This window comes from Ptychodera flava, chromosome 7 (genome assembly GCF_041260155.1).
Source record: "Ptychodera flava strain L36383 chromosome 7, AS_Pfla_20210202, whole genome shotgun sequence".
In the NCBI taxonomy this organism is placed as follows: Eukaryota; Metazoa; Hemichordata; class Enteropneusta; family Ptychoderidae; genus Ptychodera; species Ptychodera flava.
Genome location: NC_091934.1, coordinates 769,836 through 795,612, shown reverse-complemented (window position 1 = coordinate 795,612; position 25,777 = coordinate 769,836). Strand labels below are relative to the sequence as shown.

Below are 25,777 nucleotides of genomic sequence, written 5' to 3'. Positions count from 1 at the left end.
TTTACTGAACATTTGGTTTCCAACATATTGTTGTGATCTGTATTTCAGTAGCGTCATGGACACTACACATTTGAATACTTAAAGGGGCAACTTCTTTATCAGTTTTAACAGACAATATTAAACACAAATTATCTATATCAGAAGTCTAATTAAAGTCATGAAGAGTATAATATAATACTTTCTTGCCACTCATAGTGATATTTGTAGGTGACTGGAGTATTTTAAGTATTTGGTCAGCATCTATATTGTATAAGGGGGAAAGAAGTTGCAAATCTGACTATTTATGGTGGTACTGCAGTAGTGTGGGCTCCATTATGGATCTTTGTCAAAAGTGATGTATATAAGGGGAGGATTTATGTCCCGTAATGTTATTTTTCTGTTTTATGCCCTTGTTTGCATTATAAGGTTGTATTATTTGTGTTTGATAAAATTTCAGTTGTGTGTTGTTTGTTTATGGAAAGCTATGGCACGACATAGTCGGATCTAGCATGTGGTGTCTTTTGAATGCTGTGATCCTGAAGTCAATGTTTCAAAACCTAAGTGTGTGGTTTCTCCTCAGTCGCAAAGTCCTGTCTTTCCTAAGTTGTTAACAACCCCTATACCGTTATTTCATAGGGCAGTATTTTAACATTACAATCTTTACGTTACTTCGATCCGACAACTCAGGTTCCCGATCCCGATCCCGATCCCGTTCGATCTGTTATGTTTCTACACATCCCGATGTTATTCAAAGATTCACGGGGTTGTATTTAGATACCACTCGAAGTAATAATGTAATCAGTTTTCTGTGATCCCGTCAAATAAACCGTAGGTGCTCTGTGTGTTGCTTCACGATGCCGATATGTTGCACTTGCAACAAAGAGAGAGAAAAAACCCCGATATCCGGATCAGCCAGCGATCTACAACAAATGTTAAAATGGCAATTTCGCAGCTTAAACTTCATCGAAACTTAGCGACATATTTTATTTTGGCACGAGACTAGATGCGAACAGACGGTTTTTGACTACGTGTGACGGCGACATCGGGTTTGGGAAATATTTCCGCTGCAATTTCGAGGTCAAGACAGGGACAACCCCAGATCTCCTCTGGTTGGTCGTAACATCCGAAAATATCGCGACAAATATTGGTTATTTTGACTATCTGCTGATGTTATTTGACGGTAGTGTAATTATTAAATGTTGTAGTGCTGTACTGTTATGGTAGCGACGTCATTGTTTTTAACTTATCAGATACATGGCTGAACTATTAAACCGTGGATATGTTTCCTCATAGATTTTGCCGTCGAGCTTCGCGAAAACCTGCCCGGATGCGCTATTTTGCGGGTTGCGGGCTGCGGGTTGCGGGCTGCGGGCTGCGGGTTGCGGGCATGAAAAATGTGTGATTTTTGGTATCATTTTCGCTAGTAGATAGAATAAATGCTAAAATAGTATCTAGATGTATTTGTTTATGGAATAAAAGCCGTGAACTTCTTGAATAATGCCGTTATTTTAGCTTACATCTGGTAAAGCACCACCAACGTCAGAATAGGTCATTTCCCATCCAACATTCGCCGTTGCACAGCGCACTGCCGATCGAAGCTTTCGAAATGATATGACTGCACACGGATGAGTAATAATATGAACACAAGACAGATTTCACAACAACTCGCTATATTAACTTTTATGTAATGATTAGGACGGATAGTTTAAAAGTAAGTTTCGGATCGTTGACAGCACAGATGAACTGGGAGATGAACTTCGGTTCGTTGAAACTCGACACGCCTAATAATTTGTTACTTTTTCATAGAATGCCATGCCCTTCTCACACTTCAGATTAGTTCAACCGCCGATAAAAGCACAATTTTCAGAATCGTTTTCAATGCCGTTTAAAATTATTTTATTGTGGTGAACACGATAATAGTCCTAGGAAACTTTTCATAGTCACGCTGGATCAAATGCATGGAGCGACTATCATGCTGCAGGTGCAAGTCATAGAATATGTTCATGATATTAGGAGATACACAATTATTGAGAGCTGCAGAACACAAACTCATCCAAAAATATTCCTATTAGATCGATTCCTGAAAATAAGTCAACGCACCGACGTGTTTTTCCCGCTGAAATTCTCGCGTAAAATGTTAGCGGAATGTCGTTCTCTGTGGTCGTGACCTCGGTTGAACCGAAACGGCAAAGTAAGCTAAGTCCATTGTCGTACGTCTTTTTCTTTTTAAAGATTTCATGAAAAATACACGGCATTTAAATACACAACACTTCTACGCTTTTTGAAGTCAAATCTTTCCTTACACATTGCATTTAAGTAGGCATTGTTTAATTTTCTGTATGTGTTGCCCTAGAACCGAATTGTGAATAGATGCATTACAAAGAATTTACTTCCTATGGCCTGATACTAGAAATGTAACAATTTTCATTCCGCGATAAGTGGCGACATTTCCGAGGCGCGAATTTTTTTTTGTCAGTCTGGTATTATTTCTCACTCACATCCATGGCAAGAAAGAAAAGTGATTTCAGATCCCAAATATTTGTGATGGCCAGGCAGCTCGGAACAAATAAATTGGTCCTCGGAATCGCCGCTTTTAGTTTAGCAGATTTTGATTTTTTTCAGAAACATGACGTATTTTCACCCACTTGGTATGGTCTGTTATAGCATCTTTAGTCCAAAAAATCAATTTTACAGCATATATGTTTTCAACAGCCTTCAAATGTACAGTATTATGTTAAAATACACAATATGGAATATGTTGTGTTTCATTAATTTTAACCATCTTGACCTGATGTTGAAATATGGACTTGGCAGGAAAAGGGATACTGTACGATAGACCTGATCATGATTATTGATAATAGACACTTCTAAAGGTTTTATTTCTTATATACTAAATGCCATATTACATATATTAGAAATCTAGCCATAATTCTAAAAACCCGCAGCCCGCAGCCCACCCGCAACCCGCAACCCGCAACCCGCAGCCCGCACTTTAGCAGATACCAAACCTGCCCACTTTTTGCAGTTTGCTTTTAAATTAGACAAGTTCTTGTCTCGTTTATTCGGTAAGTTTAACTGTAATTTTGGCCGCGTTATAACCGGTTCAACATCTGGTGATGCTGGCTCGTTGTGGCGGTCGGTTTCAACTCTGTCTTTTTTTTCTAGTTCAAAACACGGCCCTCGCGAGGCACTGCGTCATCAGGGGACATGTGAAATCGACTTTTCTCTGTTGAACGTGAGACTGACTGCGGAGAGGGCGTTGAACTCGTCAACCCTGCAACACTAATTTGTATCACTGATGTCTACAATACTACGCACGAAGTCTGCATTAGTGCATTGCCAGTGTTTAGTAGCGACATACGTTGAATAGACTCAATTAATCAATTGTAGCCTACATTCTGTTTAAACGCCCCGAGTCTTTGGATACTGCCTTCATGACAGTCAAAATACTGTGAATGCTTCAGCATCATTCCTCAGAAAAAAATGAATGAAACCTTACAAATGATTATCATCTTTGCGTTCAGCCGACTACCTCCCCCCCCCCCCCCCCCCCCCCCCCCCCCCGGCGTTGTCAGGTGGCCTGTCTTCTTCAGCGTATTTATTGTTTGGCAATGTAACACTTTCATTTGTTTTTTGTTCAAAACGGGATAAACGCCGGTCACACCTATAACATCGTTAACAGTTTGTCAAATATCAAATGTGTTGAAGCAACTTTATTGACTTCCACACTCAGTGCGCCACTCTCCCTTTTTAGCGGACGCGTGGGTCCGTCAAACAGCGTACGATCTGATGAATGAGAGTTTTTGGTTCTTTCTTTCCGATTTTCCAAAGACACGTGGACTTTCTCTTCCGTGTTTGAGCGAAACAAACGTCGGCTTCATTCGGAAATGGTCGGCTATTCGTGGGCGTATCGTTAGTCCTATGGTAAGCTATACCCGACGTGAACGTCGGAATAATTCGGACTGTAGTCGGGAAAGCAAGGTTACCGGTTGACCTCGAGAGCGATTCCCAGTATACACTTTCGCTGATCGCGGTACTAGTACTACGCTGATAGCAACAGGTTCACCGATATCACGATTGCATTGTCTGAACTGTTCGTGCCAGGGCAGTTATTGTTGTTCAGTGAGACGCGTCGGCAGCATGTTGCGATGGTTGTGCGGGACCCTTCGTTGATACTTCAAATTTCGTCACCATTTGTCGTAATATATCAACTAAAACAAGTCCCGTTCCGTTGTTATCAGAATATTTAGCTTGCCTTATGTTAGCTGTGGGTCCATAGCTGTGGTGTTTTCGGACGGGATTCCTGCCTTTTACGGGCTGGTTTTGACTTTTACGATTTTAACCCCGCCACCACAAAGTCAAAACCAGCCCGTAAAAGGCAGGAATCCTGTCCGAAAACACCACAGCTATGGACCCACAGCTAGCCTTATGTCTGATCGAGAGGAAGCGTGCAAACAATACACTTCCTTTGGTCGTAAGATAGTCTAGAAGGCCGTGTTCGGGCCCACTATTTCAGACAGAACAAATATGTATCGGAGCGTATTTGCGAGGGAATCTAAAAAAACGCACATAGGATTCAGAAACGACCAGAAGCAGACGGAGAAAGACATCGAAAATAAATCACTACATAGACGGTGAAGCGTTATTCAACATGATTAAATCAAATGCAAGTTCAGGGAGATCGGACACAGAAAAGCCCTTAAATTGCTTGAAACCTTCGGAAATTCCGCAAATGTAGAAAGCGGGAGCATGTCAGCGTTCGAATTTTGCCCTAATAATGACATTACCCTGAAAACTGACGTTAAATACTTGTCATAGGCAAAGGATACGTATTAAACATGTTTGTCTACTGTTGACATCAGTCAGCTGGCAGCATTACAGCATGAGCGATCATGATTTTGATCAGTTTGCCACTGCGGCATTTTGCAGAGCTTGTCAAATTTTATGCATAGAATCAGTAAATTATTTGACTTGCTCTCGACCAGATCCGTAAATAAATTTCAAGGCAGTCACGCTAGCTGGTATGTTAAATTTCTCAATCATACTTGGAAAACTACAATGCAAACAACGTAAAAAACACTAATTTCCAATTAGAAAATGAAAAATATTTCGAGGTTATTTTTGTAAAACACATTTTTCTGTTTGCTCAACGTTTAAAACCTGGAGCATACCTACCTTGTTCTGTAAAATCTTGAATACAGAGCTTCAATCCATTGTTTTGCTTCAGTTAATATTTTATTGAAAATTTTATTTAACATTTTATTGAGCATTTCCGTGAAATGTGGTGGGTAATATATGATCAGTTACGATAGTAATTTGTAGGCGAAAATGTAGAGACTGCAGTAAAATTGCTACAAGTTTTCAACCCTTTGACCTTTGATCTTTTGTTTTGAAATTTGAGACCCTTCGACGAGTGTTGAACGTCTGCGGCTAAAAATAACCAGCACGTCCCTCCAACTATCGCGCAAAGTAAGAAAAAAAATCAGGTTGATTTTCGTAAACTGCAGCACAGCTGTCACCCCTCCCAGCTTTTTAATTCCCGCGGACTTACCGCGGACGTTTTAATGCCGCGGAGATACCTCGATCATTAGGGCAAAAGGGACTAAAATAAAGGTGTGAATGGCCCAACTCCAGCCTGCGGTAATGAGTTCGTCATGAATATTCACGGCACCTGAGGTGCGGTAATCACCGAGGTAAACGTATGAGCGGGATACCCCGGAATCCGCGCGAGGTACCGCCTGTTTGAAAATGACCTCCTCCCTTAAAGGGTAGAAAAAACATCTTTCACTGGTTTAATATATTTCATTTGATGTCTTACTCAAAAACTAAGTTACTTTCTTATAAAAATGTAACTTCAGCTGGTAAACAATAGAATTACCAGCTTAAATCACTGTAACAAGTAATGTATGGATTTTGTGTCACGGACACTACGGCTGTCACGGACACTACATTTGGCCCCTTTTTGATATACTGAAACAATACAAGTGGTACCGGTAAATGGATTATATTTTTATAACACATAAGGAAGGCAAACAGGGCCAATTTGGCTAATGACATCAGATCTCTACTATCTGAATATGGCTGAAAGTTATGAGGGTGTCACGGACACTACAAAATTTTGGGACAAAAAATGTGGGCAACTTTCATGATTTGTCATTCATAATCAATACGTTGACCCTATAAACTACGGTGGCCCAAAACTACCTGTTCTCCGCATTCAAAGTCTGCGTCGCAATCAAATGTTTTTCTCTCACATATGTCTCTGCATTCAAAGTCTGCGTCGCAATCAAATGTTTTTCTCTCACATATGTCTCTGCATTCAAAGTCTGCGTCGCAATCAATTGTTTTTCTCTCACATATGTCTCCGCATTCAAAGTCTGCGTCGCAATCAAATGTTTTTCTCTCACATAAGCTTATGTCTCCGCATTCAAAGTCTGCGTCGCAATCAATTGTTTTTCTCTCACATATGTCTCCGCATTCAAAGTCTGCGTCGCAATCAAATGTTTTTCTCTCACATATGTCTCCGCATTCAAAGTCTGCGTCGCAATCAAATGTTTTTCTCTCACATATGTCTCCGCATTCAAAGTCTGCGTCGCAATCAAATGTTTTTCTCTCACATATGTCTCCGCATTCAAAGTCTGCGTCGCATTCAATTGTTTTTCTCTCACATATGTCTCCGCATTCAAAGTCTGCGTCGCAATCAAATGTTTTTCTCTCACATATGTCTCTGCATTCAAAGTCTGCGTCGCAATCAATTGTTTTCTCTCACATAATGTCTCCGCATTCAAAGTCTGCGTCGCAATCAAATGTTTTTCTCTCACATAAGCTTATGTCTCCGCATTCAAAGTCTGCGTCGCAATCAAATGTTTTTTCTCTCACATATGTCTCCGCATTCAAAGTCTGCGTCGCAATCAAATGTTTTTCTCTCACATATGTCTCCGCATTCAAAGTCTGCGTCGCATTCAATTGTTTTTCTCTCACATATGTCTCCGCATTCAAAGTCTGCGTCGCAATCAAATGTTTTTCTCTCACATAAGCTTATGTCTCCGCATTCAAAGTCTGCGTCGCAATCAAATGTTTTTCTCTCACATATGTCTCCGCATTCAAAGTCTGCGTCGCAATCAAATGTTTTCTCTCACATATGTCTCCGCATTCCAAGTCTGCGTCGCATTCAATTGTTTTTCTCTCACATATGTCTCCGAGGTATGCCTCAGTGTACGTTATTCCGCGAAGCATAATTTCTATCGAACAGCGCTATTGACAACGACGAACATTGTATCAAGTTATTTTCAATAGATTATCGATCGAAAATTTGTTTGGACGGGCCGGGCGCTCGTGTGTTGAGGTCACGTCATAAACATTTCCACAATAACCCATATATTGACTTATACACTTAAATATCAACATTGAAGGTATCCGTTGGTTTCCTGTACTGAAATTAAATCGACGACAATTTTTTTAGTTTTGGTGATACTTTTACGTACGTTTCGGCACATTGTGGCGCACCTCGGCGTAGTTTGGCGCCATTGTGAACGGGGGGGGGGGGGGGGGGGGGGGGGACTACACGCGAGTGAGCGAGACAACAATGTATCAATTTCGGACAAAAGGATATCGATCGATAACGTTCACTGCACGATTACAGTGGAGACTCTACGCCCGTTCGCCTCTGTTCTGTGTTATTCTTGCAGTTTACTGGGATTTCATAGTTAATATTCGCCAAAATTTGGTATAAATTACAACAACCTGACTGGTATTTGTCTGTATAATTTAAGAGACGCTAACCGATTAAAATGGGTCAATATTAGACCCTGATTCTGCATATGCAAACGCTGTAAGATCGCCATTTTATTGAGGGCAAGAGCAAAAATTCAGCGATCGGAAAAATAAAATGCAACTAAAACAAGTTTCGTCGAGAAATTCAAAAAACTAAAACGACAGCAATTTTGTATATATATCAAGGAAACACCGTGCCACTTTTCACTATAATTGGTTCAGAATTGAGAAATTTGAACGAGCGATAGTTGTACGGTCTGTTCTGTACATTAAACGCAATTGTTTTCTATGGGAAATCGAGCAGAGTAGACACATCGTAAAATGAAAAATACATCTGAAAAAAAACCGTTGTTTAACTTTTTCATTTCGCTGTTATTTTTTATAATATTTGGTATGACACATATCATGAAGGGTAACTAAAACTCTATGGTTTTATTTTTTTTAGTTTCCCTCTTTTTTTATGAAATGACAAGTTGAAGATCGTTTTGCTGTTGACTGTGTTTTTACTTGATTTTGCATATGTCTCTTATCGCTTACGTATTTTTGGAATTTCCTTGTGAAATTCTTCCCAAAATATTATAATTGTAAGGGCAGCATATACGGGAAATAGGACCTGTTGCTCTTTCATTAATATTTAGATGTGCAGCAAGGAAATACGGCGAAATTTTCAACATGACGCGGGAGGTGAAATTGACTCTCCGAACGCGCACTCCACGTAGTGCACTACGGCCCAAAGGCGCCCCATTTTGTACGGTATATAGCGTCCCGAATTTTTGCCACACATACGTGGAGTGCGCGTTCGGAGAGTCAATTTCACCTCCCGCGTCATGTTGAAAATTTCGCCGTATTTCCTTGCTGCACATCTAAATATTAATGAAAGAGCAACAGGTCCTATTTCCCGTATATGCTGCCCTTACAATTATAATATTTTGGGAAGAATTTCACAAGGAAATTCCAAAAATACGTAAAGCGATAAGAGACATATGCAAAATCAAGTAAAAACACAGTCAACAGCAAAACGATCTTCAACTCGTCATTTCATAAAAAAAGAGGGAAACTAAAAAAAATAAAACCATAGAGTTTTAGTTACCCTTCATGATATGTGTCATACCAAATATTATAAAAAATAACAGCGAAATGAAAAAGTTAAACCAACGGTTTTTTTCAGATGTATTTTTCATTTTACGATGTGTCTACTCTGCTCGATTTCCCATAGAAAACAATTGCGTTTAATGTACAGAACAGACCGTACAACTATCGCTCGTTCAAATTTCTCAATTCTGAACCAATTATAGTGAAAAGTGGCACGGTGTTTCCTTGATATATATACAAAATTGCTGTCGTTTTAGTTTTTTGAATTTCTCGACGAAACTTGTTTTAGTTGCATTTTATTTTCCGATCGCTGAATTTTTGCTCTTGCCCTCAATAAAATGGCGATCTTACAGCGTTTGCATATGCAGAATCAGGGTCTAATATTGACCCATTTTAATCGGTTAGCGTCTCTTAAATTATACAGACCAAATACCAGTCAGGTTGTTGTAATTTATACCAAATTTTGGCGAATATTAACTATGAAAATCCAGTAAACTGCAAGAATAACACAGAACAGAGGCGAAACGGGCGTAGAGTCTCCACTGTAATCGTGCAGTGAACGTTATCGATCGATATCCTTTTGTCCGAAATTGATACATTGTTGTCTCGCTCACTCGCGTGTAGTCCCCCCCCCCCCCCCCCCCCCCCCCCCCCCCCCCCGTTCACAATGGCGCCAAACTACGCCGAGGTGCGCCAAAATGTGCCGAAACGTACGTAAAAGTATCACCAAAACTAAAAAAATTGTCGTCGATTTAATTTCAGTACAGGAAACCAACGGATACCTTCAATGTTGATATTTAACGGATGCGCTATTTTGCGGGTTGCGGGCTGCGGGCTGCGGGTTGCGGGCTGCGGGCTGCGGGTTGCGGGCATGAAAAAATGTGTGATTTTTGGTATCATTTTCGCTAGTAGATAGAATAAATGCTAAAATAGTATCTAGATGTATTTGTTTATGGAATAAAAGCCGTGAACTTCTTGAATAATGCCGTTATTTTAGCTTACATCTGGTAAAGCACCACCAACGTCAGAATAGTCCATTTCCCATCCAACATTCGCCGTTGCACAGCGCACTGCCGATCGAAGCTTTCGAAATGATATGACTGAACACGGATGAGTAATAATATGAACACAAGACAGATTTCACAACAACTCGCTATATTAACTTTTTATGTAATGATTAGGACGGATAGTTTAAAAGTAAGTTTCGGATCGTTGACAGCACAGATGAACTGGGAGATGAACTTCGGTTCGTTGAAACTCGACACGCCTAATAATTGTTACTTTTTCATAGAATGCCATGCCCTTCTCACACTTCAGATTAGTTCAAACCGCCGATAAAAGCACAATTTTCAGAATCGTTTTCAATGCCGTTTAAATTATTTTATTGTGGTGAACACGATAATAGTCCTAGGAAACTTTTCATAGTCACGCTGGATCAAATGCATATGGAGCGACTATCATGCTGCAGGTGCAAGTCATAGAATATGTTCATGATATTAGGAGATACACAATTATTGAGAGCTGCAGAAACACAACTCATCCAAAAATATTCCTATTAGATCGATTCCTGAAAATAAGTCAACCACCGACGTGTTTTTCCCGCTGAAATTCTCGCGTAAAATGTTAGCGGAATGTCGTTCTCTGTGGTCGTGACCTCGGTTGAACCGAAACGGCAAAGTAAGCTAATCCATTGTCGTACGTCTTTTTCTTTTTAAAGATTTCATGAAAATACACGGCATTTAAATACACAACACTTCTACGCTTTTGAAGTCAAATCTTTCCTTACACATTGCATTTAAGTAGGCATTGTTTAATTTTCTGTATGTGTTGCCCTAGAACCGCATTGTGAATAGATGCATTACAAAGAATTTACTTCCTATGGCCTGATACTAGAAATGTAACAATTTTCATTCCGCGATAAGTGGCGACATTTCCGAGGCGCGAATTTTTTTTGTCAGTCTGGTATTATTTCTCACTCACATCCATGGCAAGAAAGAAAAGTGATTTCAGATCCCAAATTATTTGTGATGGCCAGGCAGCTCGGAACAAATAAATTGGTCCTCGGAATCGCCGCTTTTAGTTTAGCAGATTTTGATTTTTTTTCAGAAACATGACGTATTTTCACCCACTTGGTATGGTCTGTTATAGCATCTTTAGTCCAAAAAATCAATTTACAGCATATATGTTTTCAACAGCCTTCAAATGTACAGTATTATGTTAAAATACACAATATGGAATATGTTGTGTTTCATTAATTTTAACCATCTTGACCTGATGTTGAAAATATGGACTTGGCAGGAAAAGGGATACTGTACGATAGACCTGATCATGATTATTGATAATAGACACCTTCTAAAGGTTTTATTTCTTATATACTAAATGCCATATTACATATATTAGAAATCTAGCCATAATTCTAAAAACCCGCAGCCCGCAGCCCGCAACCCACAACCCGCAGCCCGCAACCCGCAACCCGCAGCCCGCACTTTAGCAGATACCGATATTTAAGTGTATAAGTCAATATATGGGTTATTGTGGAAATGTTTATGACGTGACCTCAACACACGAGCGCCCGGCCCGTCCAAACAAATTTTCGATCGATAATCTATTGAAAATAACTTGATACAATGTTCGTCGTTGTCAATAGCGCTGTTCGATAGAAATTATGCTTCGCGGAATAACGTACACTGAGGCATACCTCGGAGACATATGTGAGAGAAAAACAATTGAATGCGACGCAGACTTGGAATGCGGAGACATATGTGAGAGAAAAACATTTGATTGCGACGCAGACTTTGAATGCGGAGACATATGTGAGAGAAAAACATTTGATTGCGACGCAGACTTTGAATGCGGAGACATAAGCTTATGTGAGAGAAAAACATTTGATTGCGACGCAGACTTTGAATGCGGAGACATATGTGAGAGAAAAACAATTGAATGCGACGCAGACTTTGAATGCGGAGACATATGTGAGAGAAAAACATTTGATTGCGACGCAGACTTTGAATGCGGAGACATATGTGAGAGAAAAACATTTGATTGCGACGCAGACTTTGAATGCGGAGACATATGTGAGAGAAAAACAATTGATTGCGACGCAGACTTTGAATGCGGAGACATAAGCTTATGTGAGAGAAAAACATTTGATTGCGACGCAGACTTTGAATGCGGAGACATATGTGAGAGAAAAACAATTGATTGCGACGCAGACTTTGAATGCAGAGACATATGTGAGAGAAAAACATTTGATTGCGACGCAGACTTTGAATGCGGAGACATATGTGAGAGAAAAACAATTGAATGCGACGCAGACTTTGAATGCGGAGACATATGTGAGAGAAAAACATTTGATTGCGACGCAGACTTTGAATGCGGAGACATATGTGAGAGAAAAACATTTGATTGCGACGCAGACTTTGAATGCGGAGACATATGTGAGAGAAAAACAATTGATTGCGACGCAGACTTTGAATGCGGAGACATATGTGAGAGAAAAACAATTGATTGCGACGCAGACTTTGAATGCAGAGACATATGTGAGAGAAAAACATTTGATTGCGACGCAGACTTTGAATGCAGAGACATATGTGAGAGAAAAACATTTGATTGCGACGCAGACTTTGAATGCGGAGAACAGGTAGTTTTGGGCCACCGTAATAAACATTTAGTACCAACTAATCACAGTTGGTCTTCCAATCAAATAGATGTTTTAGGAAACATTCTAGGGTAATGTTTTCCAAGTGATAATAGAGAGATAAATCAATGCTGTTGTCAAAGTATAAAAAGCGTAACGACACACCAATTTCACTTGTTATCACGCCATATTCATTCAAATCCATGTATTAAGATGAAATAACTTGCAAAAGAAAGAAGAAATGCTATGTGATACTTTCAATATTCTGAATAATCGAAAAAATTAATCTAACAGTTTCAAAAAGTGAGTTTAAAAAATGTGCTTTTTCAGATGAAACAGCGTAATGCCCATTTTGACCCATTTTTAGGGTACTTTTTTCACTACTCAGCTCAAAATCATCACAAAAACTCCATTTTTTCGATGGGGCCTGTTTGGTTCTACTGGTTGTTTCATATTAAGAACAATGTTTCATTAAATTTTGCTCAACATTTTTTTATATTAGAGCGTAACATGTCAAAATCTGTCTAGAGCACCCTGATTGTGACTGACCCAAAAGAAAGTTGCAAATCCAATGTGTGATGGGCGAGGAAACAATTGTGAGCAATACCCGAGTCACAGTAAACATATTGTAGGCCGACATTTCATGATCATAATGGCTTTCTCGGAAGGCGGACCCCTGCAACTAGGCCCTACCATTTTCTGACAGATGTTGCCGAGAACTCAGATAAAAGGGGTAGTAATAACGCAAACCGGTTATTAGGACCAAGTGGCGATGCTTATAAAATTACAAAATAGGTCAACAATTTATCTGAAGACGCACAACATGTTTTCATTGATTGTCTTAGTACCATGCAGTATGCCTCACACTGTGCTGTTGCATACAAATTTTAGGTGTGCAATATAATACCACTGACTGTCTATATGATATGACGGTCATTATGGCTCTCTGAACACAGCCGTCATACCATCGAAAGAATGCACTTCACACCGTGAAGAACTTATGTTACGAGGTATCTGGTGGTACCGCCTGTTTGAAAATGACATCTTCCCTAAAATGACCGAAACAGGGGATCAAAACAAGTATTAATTCTTACATCATATTCAAAGTTCGATGTAGCTTGTCTCCGATGTCAATGTGTGCATTCCAGTTTGAGATCAAATGATATTTGTCATGGCCACGAAGCAAAATGTGTTCGGAAAGATTATCTACCCAAAACAGGCCAACAGTAACATGGAATGTAAACTCATGACAAATCATCAGGCGGGATTCAGGGAATTGACAACTAACAGAGTTCGTTGGGTACCGCCATAGTGAATGTAAACATCAACCTGGCGGGACGCGATCTCACAGCTGAAGGCAAAATTAATTATACCACATCCTATCGTTGGGGGCGCCATCACGCTTAGTTTGACGCTCACTTTGACACTCAGTTTGACATTTTCCACAAAGTGCTCGATCGCTCAGTTTGACGCTCAGTTTGACGCTCAGTTTGCCATTTTGCACAAAGTGCTCGATCGAGCACTTTGACGCTCTTATGTCAATTTTGGGGGTCTTACATACCTCATGGCGACAGAAAAACACTTGTACATGAAAGACATGACAGCATGCAGCACTGTCTATGCAGGCCGCCATGTTTACTTGCATATTCATATCATGGAGGGCGCTAGATATACGGAAAATGAACCTCCCTAGTTTTTGAACTCGAAGGTGGAACTCTGAGCAAAGGGGAACTTTCTTAATATCAGGAGAAGATGCCGATGGAGGAAGATGGTAACAGAAAACAAAATAAATTAAGGAGGATGGTAACAGAAAATAAAATAAATTAATGAAAAATATAATTGTCCTTTCCCTTTCTTTACTTGCATTAAACCTGGCCAGCATGAAAGTTACCAATAGTCAAGTGGCAGGTCTATGACTAGGGGTGTCGGGCAAAATTAATTAAGCATGGATCACCAAACTTTATCAAAATGAAATTTTTATTGTTTACATACACAGCCATTGTACTTTTTATCTCATTTCAAAATTGCATGTATCATGATGATATTTAAAATGCTATGAAAGTTTATCAAAACTTTAATTCTTTCAGAATTTCGTTTTGTTAGTCTAGTGGCAGGTCTATCACTGGGTGTCTCCCTTGGCAGAATTTATCATGCACCCACCACCAAACTTTATGGAAATGGACATTTTTTAAATTATTGTTTACGGACACAGCAATCCTTTTTCGTATCTCTTTTTTAAGTGGCACATATAATCATGATATTTAAAATGCTATAAAAGTTTATCAAAACTATCATTATTTCAGAATTTCGTTTGGATAGTCTATTGGCAGGTCTATAATTGCAGGTCTCCCCCTGGCAGAATTTATTAAGCATGGATCAACCAAACTTTACAGAAATGACATTTTTATTGTTTAGGCCTATGGACAAAGCTATTGTATTTTATATCTTTTTTTTAAGTTGCATTTATTATGATGATAATCAAAATACACAAAAGTTTATCAAAACTTTGATTATTTCGGAATTTTGTTTTGTATATATATTTTCCAGGTCGTATACTAAATTCGTAAGAAAAACTGTTCCAATCTTCGGATTTCATTTAGCTTTGACATATTTAAAAGGTAAAAGTACCTGAAGTCGGGCCCTATTTTACTGTTTTCGATCGTATTTAATTCAGAAGAGAAACGGTTTCAATTGCCGGATCCCTACGTCAGAATCGGGCCTCATGTTACTGTTTTTGGCCATACTAAATTCGGGAGACAAATTTTTTTAAGTGTCCGATTTCGGCAGGTTTTGACATTAAGGTTAAAAAAGTACCTCAGAATCGGGCCCTATTTTACTGTTACAATGTTACGGTAACTTTGATACAATGCCAACACAGTTGTCGTCGAATTATAGAGGAAAAAAAGTCATGCAGTTAAACACTGGTCGAACAATTGGAGGTTGTAAAATAATTAATTATCCGAAAAATAATGGGTGGTCGAATTAATGGAGCAGTCGAATTGATGGAGTGATTACAGTATAGTGTAAACACACAGACACACACAGACAGAGGCAGACAGTATGACATTAGCTGTGTGAACATGTGAACATAAAAGTGAATGAACAACAAGTTGCATATTTGGGGGACGTCATTGCAAGGATAGAACTAGCTGGCATTGGTTCAACAGTAGTGTTGTCTATAGTGCATGTATTTATCACAATGGCAGAAAAGCATTCTATTCTAGTCATGTCATCAGATGTATTGTCAAAGAAAAACTTGGGCTCAGTAAGTGTTGTATGAGACTTGCCTATGGGTTATCCAGCTTGTCATTCACTGAGCCCTTGTCTGTACAGGGCTGTATACTGAGAGTGCTACAACAAAATGTATAGTTACAGAAATATATTACGACTAGAGGCTGTTTCTGTTGTAAAGGGAATACAAACTATACATTAGTTACAAGAAATGACTGCTAAAATTGTAACAAATTACCCGAAGTGATGTGAACTGATGGTATTTCCATTTCCTGAAGGCCCAAACAGCTAATTCATGTTCTTTCTCTGTCCAATGTTCACCTGAGAAGATGAGAAACAAAAGTTTACACTTATTTTCACTTTCACTGACTCAAAGACAAAATGAATTCTTCATACATGAAAGGGAACTGAAATAATTTTCTCTATGGTACATTACTTCGAGTAGCAAAGTTACAGCACAAAACCGTAGAAAGAGCATTCTTGTTGAGGGTTGAAACTGCATTAATGACAACTGTTGCCCATCTTGCCTTATGAATGAATGCTTTAAACAAAGACACTTCATACTGCTGGAAAGTAATTTCACTCCCATATACTGAGAAACATTCAGATTCAACAAGAGGGGTGCAGTAATACCTTAACCTGTTCACCCCCAATTCCCTGTAAACAGGTCCAAAATCACCATTGATAACAATGGGTTTGGGCTACACCATGGTGGGAAAGGGTTAAACAAGTATTCTGTTCTTAATCTTGTTTATTAAAGGCAATGTACATCTGGTAATAATTTGAACCTAAGTACCAGTTGGGGGCCTTTTTATGCTGACCACTAATATAAAAATACCGTCAAGGACAGTGTGCTCATATTTGGTTTGAATTGGTCCAACAAGAAATATTTCAACCAGAGAAAAAAGAATGTCAAAAGTAAATAAGGTCTGAAACTTTAGGTACTGGAGGTCAACTTTAGGAACAGGCTTAGCAGAGGAATGTTTCAACACAGTCCTTCATAGTTTCAGCAGGTCTGCCAATATGTATCAGTTCATGAACAATGACAGGAAATGACTCAAGGTCAGTGGAGTGGCCTGTTTCAGTCACCGCCACCACTCCTACACATAATAGGTACACTGCATACGAAAAGGTTAGAGATTACAGAATCTCCAATTCAGATGTGTTGGCTGTTTCAGTTAATGCAACCACTCCTGCACATTTGCAGGATTTCCCCTTTTTCTCATCTCATTTGCATGTTTTTGACACTGACATGTTCATTTGAACAACGTCACATCTCAACCCCTGCTTTTACCTGTACACCAAATACTGAGATGGTAAGAGTGGCAGTTTGGGAGCTTTTGCATGTGACGGACATACATCTGCACATACATATATACATACATACATACACACATACATACATACTGACATACAGATGCCACCGACTCACCATATAAGCTCTTTTTGGTGTTTATATACATACCAAATTGAGCTAAAAAATAAGTGTGACCTTGATAAAAGAAAACTTATTGGTTGTATAACAGAAGATACAACTCTCTACGCTACTCATACAGTATGAAGAAATCACTGTTAATGCACATTATCTCTCTCTCTCTCCCTAGCCTGAATTAAAGGTTGACCTAAAATCAGGCTTCCATGTGGTGTAAACATAGAAACATTGAAAAGATTAGTACCGGTATTCCTTTGTCTTGATTAGAGATATCAGGACAGAAATACATAAAAAATACCGCAATTATACGGTGTCGCTCAAATTTGATCAGAATTGGTACATACCAGTATGGGTACCAAAGATCAACAATAAATGTTGTTTCTATCTGTTCAGTGCAGGAAAATTCTACGTTGATGTTATGACAATGATTTCTGCACAGTACAACCAGAAAAACAACAAGAAATATTTAAACCAGAAAAACAGGATGACAAAAGTAATTAAGGTTTGAAACTTTAGGTACTGGAGAACTTTAGCAACATGCATAGCAGAAAGGCAGCTAGCCCCCCTTAGTTTGACCATAGACGGTCTTCCTCCCCTCTACTGACGGTCTTCCTCCCCTCTACTGTCTATGGTTTGAGCAGGTCTGTTAATATGTAACAGTTCATAAACAATGACAGGAAATGACTCAAGTCAGGGGAGTAAGCCTGTTTCAAGCCTGTTTCAGAATTTCGCTTTTTCTTACCTCATTTGCACATTTTTGAAACTGATGTGTTCATTTGAACAAATTCACATCTCAACCCCTACATCTACCTGTACACCAAATACTGAGACGGTAGCTTTAGCGGTATGGGAGCCTTTGTGTGTGACGGACATACATCCGCACATACCGACAAATATACAGACAGGTACAGACGCCACTCAGACTCATCATATAAGCTCTTTTTGGTATTTATATATAAAACCAAATATGAGCTAAAAACAATGTGTTTCATGATTCCTGCTATAACCAATCATTATTAGTCACATATAATAAATGATTGTATGCATATATGTATAAAACAAGTACATGTATATTACTCTGCAGGTAATCCTAGGTGCATATGCTTTACGCTGCACCAACCCATGTTAGCTGACATTAAAGCCTCCTGAACAGTCATAAAACCTTAAGAGTTAAAGGGAGGGGGTTATTGGAAATGCACTCAAATGTCCTGATGGGGCCTACAAGACCAATGTAAACACTGTAACTACAGTTCATTGGTGAAGTTAAAACATGTTTGTTATACTGAACATCATAAGCTTTTAAATATTACAGCTATGTTGACGAGATCCATTTGGTATCATGCCTGCATTACATTGTTAGTAAACAAGAAAGCATGCACGTACACTTCCAATAACTCCCTCCCTTTAAGTATTTTGTGGATCATTTAATGACAAAATAATAAAAAAAGACAAATCATACTTAACTTGCATTTAATAACTGAAACAAACTATTACTGAATCATTTCTTTTTGACACCTTTCAAAACATTGTGAATCTCTAAGCTTACATGTAGTGATATCAATATTTTCTGTATGAAAAATTGTCAGATACAATAGAAAATCATGAGAGCAAAAACATACAAAAATCTGTGATATGTATAATACTTTTTTCTTCAATCATCATTAACCATCTAAATGAGAACATTAAAAGATTTGGAAAAGAAAACTATTATAGAAAAATAATGTGCAAATATAATTATACTCATAAGTAAAGATGGCTGAAGTAATGGTAGGTTCTAATTAGGTGAAGAACTGTTTAACTCAAAACGATAAATCTCAGAGTAAACAATGCACAGGTAGAGAGTGTATCAACTCTAATTCTATCAACTAGCTAAGAGAAGAACTAAGGCAGTAAGGAGCAAATTTTAGGGAGCATCAAACTTACCTATGAAAAAGATTTCTTCATGGCTCCTCTTGCGTCTTTTCAAGTCATGGAAAACCTAATTGTTGGCAAAGTTTAATGCTCCCCTTAATTTGCTCCTCCAAGCACCAAAAAGTGAAACATAAGAACATTTCTGGATTCATGGTTGTTACAACTCTGTTGCTTCTTTTGATCAATCATTGACAGACATTGCCTGAATCATTGACAGGCATTGCCTTAATCATAGACAGACCTTGCCTGAATCATTGACAGACCTTGCCTGCATCATAGACAGACATTGCCTGAATCATTGACAGACATTGCCTGAATCATAGACAGACATTGCCTGAATCATTGACAGACATTGCCTGAATCATTGACAGACATTGCCTGAATCATAGACAGACATTGCCTGAATCATTGACAGACATTGCCAGATATTCAGCTATGTACAGTCACCGAGTTGGAACCACAAAGGGGAATTTCACTTATACTGAATTGGATCACATCTGTTGAAATAATTTACAAAAGCAACTAGATCACTATTCTTCATATTCATGACCAAAAATAAAATACTTGAAGGACACAAAATGCTCAGTTGTCCTAATTTGAAAAATGTAAATAATTACAGAAATCCACCAGAACTGGATTGAGATATCAATGTCAATTAACAAATGATTTTGCTATTCAGATACTGCACAATTAACATATGGTTCTATTTGTGGTCAACAGACATGTAGTAAAACATCAAAATGCAAAGTTTATCATGCTTTTATAAAATATCTAAGTGATCATTCATAAGAGTCTTAGTCATTGGTAGTCATGTGATTTAAAAATCTTTTACCAAAGTAAAAATCAGAAGCAATATATAACAACCAAACATTTTACTATTGTACAATATATCCTAATCTGAATGAACGATTCAATCAACATGAATTTACGCCAATATCGGAAAGATTTGATGTGCGATTTCTGAGGTTATTTTTAGTTGAAAAATACAAAGGGGTAATTTTGTCACATGAATTTGTATATTTGTGCCTACATTATCATAATTCTATTGTACAATTTAACAAACTAAAAGCTGATTAATGATTGATTATGAAGGATAATAGACAACATGGGGCAATTGCATACTTGATAAACTCTTCGTAGATAGAAAAGCTATAACACTAATCATATATGGGTAGAGAGCTCTAAGCAGTTGCAAAATTGCATGTGACTCAGTGCATTCTATGATGATTAGGACAAGGGTTCCAAACTTTTGACAAGTCTTAATAACAACTGGGAGCAAATTAAGTGGAGTCAAGAAACACACCAAAGAAAACACCTGAGTAAAATGAGAATATATGACACACTTGGGCAACAAGAAAGTAATATTGAAACTGTGACATTGATTAACACTGAGAGCAGCCAAATTTTCTTCTTTAAACTTAAAACATTAGAACATCCATTACAACTACTGCCTTTGATTCTTGAAGTAATTTGATAACACAACAGTTGTTTTGTAGGAGTGAAGTTGGATATAGGTGACCATTTTAAAAGATAATATGAAAATGGAAACTGAAACACCGGAAACCATCCACTTTTGAACCTTGATGCAAAGAAATTGTTGGTGAGTCATTGGCATGTGCCATGGCACATAATTTTACTTTGATAAACATGTTACACTCATTTCAGTGATGGCACTCAGGCAAAATCAATTAAAGTAACACCATAAATTACATTTCATTATAAAATATTTATTTCATTTTTTATAAATTTCTCACTTGAGGGTATACAGAAGTACAAGTTGTAACAAAAAAATCAATGAATTTTTACATTAAGGGTCCACAAACACAGTTATTATAAACGTAAGCGATATAAAGTCTTAGTTAAACTAAGTGATGTATGGCAAAACTCCCTTCACCATTTGACAAAGCAATGTGCATAATTGCAAAAAGAGAAGTACAATTCATGTATAAAAATTATCAAAACTTCTTGATTTGATAGTTTATGAGCGTACTAATTTCAGAGAAGAATAGAAAGTTCATCACACCTTATACAACCATGTATACAGCTATACTTCCACAACACAGCATTTTGTCAAGTACAAAGTCATCAAACTTTAAATGTTTTACACCTCAAATCTCTTGCCATTTTAGTTTATAAGTGTCAGACAAATTAAATCCTGTATGTGTAGTGTGGATATAATTTGACACATCAGTTTGTCTATAGTATAATGGTAGTCTATACTGAATGGTTGATAAAGGGTGCTATAAAGCAGCAAGGGGTGCCTAATCACATTTGTTCTACAATATTTTATTGATGATGCATGTATCAAAGCACCAGTGAAAACATAGGTACACTAAGTTTGATACAGATTGATATACCATTGACATTAAGACAAACATTACATAAACCTCAAATGTGATTTGCAGTGGTAATTCACGATTATACTTCAACACAAGTATAAAGTCATTAAGAGATCTTTATAGGCTTGGGAGGTATATAAAGTGGTTGAATGACAATCTATGGTAAAGATAGATGCCTCACCTGCGATACCGATTGACACATCATAACAGTGCCCCTTTTCCTTAATTTAAGATGTTCTTAATACTCTTCCTTGAATACTCATTCTGCGTGAATTATCCGTTTCAGAGAGATATTTCAGTGACCATATAGGTCTGAATATGCATATAAATAGGTCAAAATTCTTCACATTTAACAATGAACCAGTCACTTAGGTTTCTTTAAATAATGATTTAAGATATTTTTGTGTTGGAAATAGCATCAAGGATTTTCTATGACACTAACTCTCACCAAAAGCTCTTGCAATAATGTGCATTACCATAAATTAATCTTTGATAAGTTATATTTTCTGTCATTGTCGGAGCTGATATGTAAAAGAACATATACAAATGTTTGCATCAAAATCCAACATATTTCAATATCAACTCTTTGTGGCAGTATGAAAATATTTCAGTTCTTCACCAAAAAAGTTCTCATAAAGAGTGATAGTAAAAGTGAAAATGAAAGTTCAATTCACGTGAAACAATAATACAGACTTAATGGACATATGGAAATGCAAAATGATACATAACAAAATATTCCCTTGATATTCCATAATTCTTTATGAAATCCTTTCAACATCACATTAAAACCATTACAACCCTGAGGGTGATTTGAACTATTATGATTTAACATTTTTTGGACATGAAACAATTTGCACTACTGTTTGCACAGCTGCCATTTGTTTTTATTTTTAGATAATATTTTAATAAGTTTCTAGGTTAAATGAGCACCACAAAAAAGACAAATTTTTATATTTCATTACAGTTTGAACAAATCTGATGAAGGTCATCCCTGGGACCTGTACTCAATATATTGAAAGAATCAAACAAGCCATTTTGAAAGAGGTTGAATGTAACAATGCTGTCTGATCAGCAGTCTTAAAGAAAAACAAATTTAAAGATTTTTGACCAAAAATGATAAAAATTGTCTTAAAACATGAATTTGCATATTTCATCAAATGTTATTCCTGGGACCTCAACTCCAAATATTAAAGCTCTCTGACTAACTGTTAAGGAGAAGAAGATTTTTGACCAAAGATGACAAAATTTGTCTAAAAATACAACTTCGGATATTTCATCACAATTTGAACAAATTTAATAAGGCCATCCATCCCCAGGGACGTCTATACCAACTAGTAAAGCTGTTGGACAAGCAGTTAAGGAGAAGATGATTTTTGCCCCAAAACAGCAAAATTAGCCTCAAAATACAAATTTGTATGTTTCATTTCAAAATTGAACAAATCTGATAAAGGTCATCCCTTGGGAGCTGTACTCAACATTTCAAAGAATTTGACAGTCTGTTTTGCAGGAGAAAATTGAATGCAACAAGTTGACAGACAGCGGCATACATCCACCTATTATATTAGCTCTTTGTCATTGTCTGCGGAACTAAAAAGTTGTCAGATGCCAGACAAAGGACGACCCCATACATCCACCGATTAGATAAGTTCTGCATCGCTGACAATGGAGCTAATAAACTAGCCCTCAACATTTGCAAAAGCAGATATCATCATCATTCCACAAAAAGAACACTGTCATCTTAGTTAACCTGCATACCATAATACAGGGAAAAAGTGAGGGAATTTTTATCAAAAAATTCTAATATGCAGAGTTTATGCTGCCTTTATTCATGACCTAATAAAGACACCCCTACGATGCTAGATACTGAATTTAAATGACAGGTGAGAAAAGAATTTTTGACCAAATATGAGAAAACTCGTCCAAAAAAATTTCCATTTGCAAAGTTCATCATCATTTAAACAAACTAAATGAAGTCCATCCCTTTGAACTTACACATCAAATTTAATACTATAGAGCAAACATTTCCAGATATCATATTATATTACCAAGCCTGTCAAAGTTTAATTGGTCAAGCTGAACCATGTGACTGACTACAAATAGAGTATCTTAAACATCGTAACTTTACAGCTAAAATGTTAATCGTGTTTTGTACAAAGATCATAATCAATCACAGATAAAATGCAGCACTTGTGAGCCAAGTTTAGACACTTTTTCTGAAAAAATCTCTGGATTTGCTTAATTTTTACAGCAAGTGTGACAGTGCATCACGTAATGCACTGAGCTTACATATGGCAAATGGCATAGCATATCACTGTTCAGTTAATACAACATTTACAATACAAGTTTCAGGGCACCCTGTTGCATTTTGCTTTGAAAATTTTTGTAAATTTTGATGGTTATCTTTGCTTCGTTGATAATGTAATTGAAACATCTACTTATGGGCAAGGGCGAGTAAAGCTGAAAGTTAACAGGCGAGGCTTGCCTTGCCAATTAATTTTGGCTTTCCTCTCACCTTTGCCCATAAATAAATGTTCACGTTCAGGGCACTGTCCTTTATTTCTATAACATTGTTTATTTTGTTATGATTTGAATATACCTATCAGACCATCTTTAGGAACCAGTGAAGTAAATTTTTCAAAGGAATCTAAGGAAACAATTTGTGCGGGCAATGATTTTTCATCAAAATGGAAATATTAGAAAATTGGAAACAGTGATTTTAATTAAAATTTCTTAAACAAATTAAATTAAATAGCAGAGCAATCTGACCAGTTGTTCCAAAGTTCTAAATTTTTCATCATCTTCACATGCTTCAAGCTCAAAAGTATAGTTCAGGGACCTGCAGAAATGCTTTTTCATTTGTACAATAGGTCTCAAACTTCAGTAGGCAGATATCCAGACATCAAATATACATACAGACATAGAGACATACATACACATACACATATATGCTACTTATCAGATGACCTCTAATCTTTTTAAAAATGGGACATGAAAAGATTAAATCAATAGCCAGGAAAACACTGCAATGTTGAAACTTCATAATTCCTTTCGAGTAGCATCAATAAATTTGTCATGCAGACATTTTGTATCAGCATATTGGAAAAGGAATATTATATTTCTATTTTACATTTAGGTATTTTAACAACATTTGCATTCAACATGAACAAAAGGGCTATATCACCAAGTCAGCAGTCTGAGGTGACATGCAAGCAATACCAGTTTGGAAACGAAAATAATGCATGAACAAATCATGAAAGGCAAGAATTACTTATGAGGTATAATGTGTCTTTGGGTCAGATATTCAGACTCTCAATTTTTTTCAGTACTTTCTATGGTGCACTGTTTATGATTAATCATTTTATAGCTCTTGGGGTAAGCAAAATGCTCACCATCAAAAATAAAATTGTGCATTTTACACACAAATGGTGGTCATTTTGTATTTTAGATATTTGTGATGTTAGGCAATATGTTTCCCTAGTACCAAACTTTGCATGGTGATCCCTGGTTCTAATCCTTTATGGACTAAGTGAATGGTTTAAAGTTTCATTGAGAAACTTTTCATGCAAAAAATGAAGTTTTTTACTATTGAGGTGTGCACTACCTTACTTTAAAATTATGTATTCCAAAGTTTCAAAATACATGTATTTGTGTTTGTACAGTCAAAACCGGTAAAGCTGCAGGGAAGACCATTATTAAAAGATTTTACTGAAAGTCATCTGAAACTATCAAGGCACTACAAGCCATAAGGCACTAGGGCAACAGTCCTTTCCAGGATCAAAATGCCCACAGAGAAAAGGTCATTGTTATCTAAAAAAAAAATTGATATCAATTGCGAATTTTACACATTTAAATATTATAATCACTAGAATAAGTGAAGCTATGGCAAATAAATTTCTATTGGTGAACAACTCTTAAAGTACTGGAATTCCTGTGTTCCATTTGATTAGTTGTAGAGCAATTTCATGATAATATGATATGGAAATGACTGAATCTGTGCTTTTATCAAAAACTCAAATATTGACACAATAGCAAGAGCTTGGGTTTTTTTTATCTAAAAAGAGCCTCAATGCCTCTGTAGCTCCTAAATGTTTCCATGATATAGTTTTCATTCACAAATCCATAACTACTTATCACAAGGATGTCTTGCCAGGTAGTGTATCTTGCTGTGCAAGGACCATGACAGGCAATTATAAATGCAAACTGCACAAGATTAATTATTTAGGAAGACAAGAGTGTTTACTTTTGAACCTAAACATCCTTTGGAGATTAACACTTTACTAATAGATAAGTAAAAAACGCCAACAAAAACGAAATCACGAAAAGTAGGTATTGTAGTTCCAAAATGTTCAATTCAGTTTACATACAGGAAAAAATGTGAATGGG

At 37.2% G+C, this 25,777-nt stretch overlaps 1 protein-coding gene across 16 annotated transcripts in view; it reads right to left on the bottom strand.

The window, feature by feature from the left end:
- LOC139137831 (kinesin-like protein KIF1A) overlaps positions 1-25,777 on the bottom strand; it is a 668,091-nt gene that overhangs the window by 399,293 nt on the left and 243,021 nt on the right. For all 16 annotated transcript variants that reach the window (XM_070706099.1, XM_070706106.1, XM_070706100.1 and 13 more), the window contains one exon: positions 15,951-16,033. In XM_070706099.1, the coding sequence (XP_070562200.1) occupies positions 15,951-16,033 (83 nt within the window). The remainder of the gene's footprint in view (positions 1-15,950; positions 16,034-25,777) is intronic.